The sequence below is a fragment of the Capsicum annuum genome, chromosome 5 (assembly GCF_002878395.1).
Source record: "Capsicum annuum cultivar UCD-10X-F1 chromosome 5, UCD10Xv1.1, whole genome shotgun sequence".
NCBI lineage: Eukaryota > Viridiplantae > Streptophyta > Magnoliopsida > Solanales > Solanaceae > Capsicum > Capsicum annuum.
Window position 1 is genome coordinate 1,279,322 of NC_061115.1, and position 3,357 is coordinate 1,282,678.

Here is a 3,357-nt window from a genome sequence, read left to right on the forward strand (position 1 = left end):
TAGTTAAGAATGTTGTTGTAGTTGTTGAGCTTCTCAAGAATGTTGGTGTTGTTGAACTTATCGGGAATGTTGTTGTTGTTGAGCTTCTTAAGAATGTTGAGGTAAGGTTTGGGCACACTCTACCCTCCCCAGACCCACTTGTAAGATTACACAGTGTATGTTGTTATTGTTGTTGTTGAACTCAAGAACGTTGAGGATCTCTATGCTGCTGTGTATCGTGTTCTAGTTTTTGCATTTACACCCTCGGTTTCAATTTGTTTGTCTGGTTTCGACTTAACACAGGGTTAAGAAAGTAAAGATTGAATCTTGTGGTCTTAAATTGAAGATATGTAGAATGTATCAAAATGAGGCTATTGTGTTGTGTTATATTTGCAATAGACAAGAGAGGGTTGCTCGGATGTTACGCTGAGTTCCCAAGGGAGGGGTAAAAAGAAAAAGAGACACTATTTCACCAATCGAGGGTCTTAAACTGAAGATCTGGAGAATTTGTCAAAATGGTGTTGTTGTGTTGTGTTATATTTAGCAATAGAGAGGAGGAGGTTGCTCGGATGCTAATGATACGAAAACAAGGGAAAACAACGGAAAACGAGACAAACAAGTAAAGGATAAAAGAGATAGATAGATTGACACAAATTGATAAAGACGGGACAACCGAAGGGTATATTAAACCCTAAGACCTTCCTATCAATTAACAATAAACACCAACCTCTTACGAGGACCTCACGGGAATGGAATCCCGAGCAACCCACGTCTCTCACAAATCCGTAAGCTCCCAACAAGTTTAAAATAAACACTCGCAAGTGTAACTTAATTCATCATTCATCCATTGTGTCTATCTATTACTTGAGTGCCCAGAGTAGCAAGAATGTTGAGGATCTCTATGCTGCTGCGTATTGTGTTATATTTCTAGCATTTACTCCTTCTGTTTCAATTTGTTTGTCTTGTTTCGACTTGGCATAGAGTTTAAGAGAGTTAAGATTGAATCTTGTGGTCTTAAACTGAAGATACATGTCATATTTAGTGTTTACATGTTTATTTGTTTCTTGTTTGGCTGAGAAAATGAGGTAGTGCACTCGGGGGCGGAGCTGGGGCTTCGTCAGAAAAGTACATTGTATATGCAAGGTCAAATATGATATTTGTTTATATATTGCGTACCGAACCCCCTCGACACAACTGAGAATCTACTTCGAACCCCCTTGGTGAAAATCCCTCCATTGCCACCTAGTGAACTATTGGTTCACCAACTGTTTGTGTAGATTTCGAATGGCTAGCATTTGCATCTATGGAGGGTTGCGACTTGACAGTTAAAAACTTACAACTAAGAAGAGTTTTAATCGGAACAAAGCCTTTAGCAAGAACGGGAAAAAATTTAAATAAGTAAAACCCCAATCTCAATTACCATAGTTAATGCATGCAAGGGTGTAGCCTAGTGGTCAATGAAGTGGGTTGAGCACCATGAGGTCTGACTTCTCAGTAGAGACAAAAAACATCGGTGATGTCTTCCCATTTGTTCTAGCTTTGGTGGACGGACAGAGTTGTCTGGTACTTATTGCCGGTGTGGGGTATCCCGTGGAATTAGTCAAGGTGCCCGCAAGCTAAACTGCAAAAGCAATTCCAATCAGGAGGCATTGAAGAGAAAAAGAAGAATTACATCGGAATATGTAAAGGGAAAATTACTGGGCTCGCAATGAATCATTATAAAAGCCTGGAGTTGTTTTTATTAACTCAAGATACATTCATTCATTAGTCCTTATTTGTGAGGTTACGCGATGATAAAGTCCTTTTCCTACCCTCTTTGGAAATCTTGTTTAATATGCAATCGAAACAAGATAGGCGAGTGGTGTCTGACATCATATTTCAAGTTAAGTTCAGATGTGCTTATCGAGGAAAGAACCAAGTGTTCCTAGAGATCTACATATTCGCATTCCTTTTATTGGCTTTTTTTTTCCAGGGGTGACTTTGTATTACTCTACTTGTCGTTGTTAATATAATGGTTGCGCAGTTGATATCTGCACCAAAATCTTTAAGTTTGGCTGGAATCCGAGCTTTTCTCATGCATATGCTTTCGATTTCACTTGCAGAAGCTACCCCAAAGGCGATAATGCGGACAATGGGTGTCAAGGGACTAACTCTTTTCCACCTAAAGAGTCACCTTCAGGTCTGTTAGAACACGTTATATTTCTAATTGCCTTACAAGCCACTCCACATACTTTTTCTCTATTTTGTTCGATTTGTAAATATGATGTTGTCTTTGTTCATTGCAGAAATATCGACTAGGTAAGCAATCTCAGAAAGATCTTGATGAGGCTTTGAAAGATGGTAGGTATAGTTGACTCCCGTTTTCCTATAACTGGAAACATGGTTGCTCCTGTAGTTTCACAAGTCTCTTGGCGTATAACCTTCCATTTCAACAATAACAACAACAACAACCAACCCAGTGTATTCCTACCTAGTGGGGTCTGGGAAGGGTAGAATGTATGTAGTTCATACCACTACCTCCGAACAAGTAGAGATAACCTTCCATTTCAAAAAATGAAAAAAAAAGTCTCTTGGCATATATGTGCTAATTAACCTTCAAAACTTGCCGAGTAGCTGAGATATAAATCTTTCTGCTTCCTTACGGTTGATGTAAACAGCTCGTTCACAGTCTTCCTATTCGCTTTTGTTGTTTATTGTTAAGTATCCCACATCGGAAGAGGAAAGGGTCCTTGGTCTCCTTATAAGGCTTGGGCAATCCTCCTCCTCATGAGCTAGCTTTTGGGGTGTGAGTTAGGTCCAAGACCAATTTTAACATTTATGGTTCTATCTTCGTGTTCCTTTTTTTAAAACATGTAAGGAATAGCTCAGGAAGAATATCATAAACTTGGGCAATGACGTATGAAGCTTACAGAATAGCCAAGAAGACACCGTGATGTTTATGTGTGAGAACGAATCAGTTCAGGAAGAAGCTGTTTTTGAATTTTTCTTATAATTTGAAACTGGGTTCTTGTTCTTCATTGAAGGACTTACAGCTACGTATTCGTTAGAAAGCCCTTGTTCTGGTGGTACTCCTCAGCAATTGCCTGCATCGGACTTGAATGAGTAAGGCTTCATCGCATAAACTAAGACATTTTAACTACTTTATTTGCTTGAAATTCGCCGTTTAGTTTAAGTATTGAGTAATGTCCGTCTTCAGAGGTTTTGAAGTCAAGGAGGCATTGAGAGCTCAAATGGAAGTGCAAAGTAAATTGCACCTGCAAGTTGAAGTAAGCTTTCTTCATTACCGATGAGTATATTGCTTTTGAATGTTTCTCAAAGTACATACATGAAGTTAGTCCTTTTCGTAAAAAGGTTGTTCAGATAAACATGTTCTTGGTC

The 3,357-nt window shown here is 38.9% G+C and overlaps 1 protein-coding gene across 1 annotated transcript in view; it reads left to right on the forward strand.

Moving 5' to 3' along the window:
• The window catches only part of LOC107870086 (protein PHR1-LIKE 3), a gene marked incomplete at its 3' end in the record, with an annotated part of 20,407 nt that extends 17,162 nt beyond the window's left edge, over positions 1-3,245 (forward strand). Inside the window, 4 exon segments of the mRNA XM_047412373.1 lie at positions 2,082-2,158; positions 2,265-2,319; positions 3,003-3,081; positions 3,176-3,245. Coding sequence (XP_047268329.1) covers positions 2,082-2,158; positions 2,265-2,319; positions 3,003-3,081; positions 3,176-3,245 — 281 coding nt within the window.
• Between the last annotated feature and the right edge of the window lie 112 nt (positions 3,246-3,357).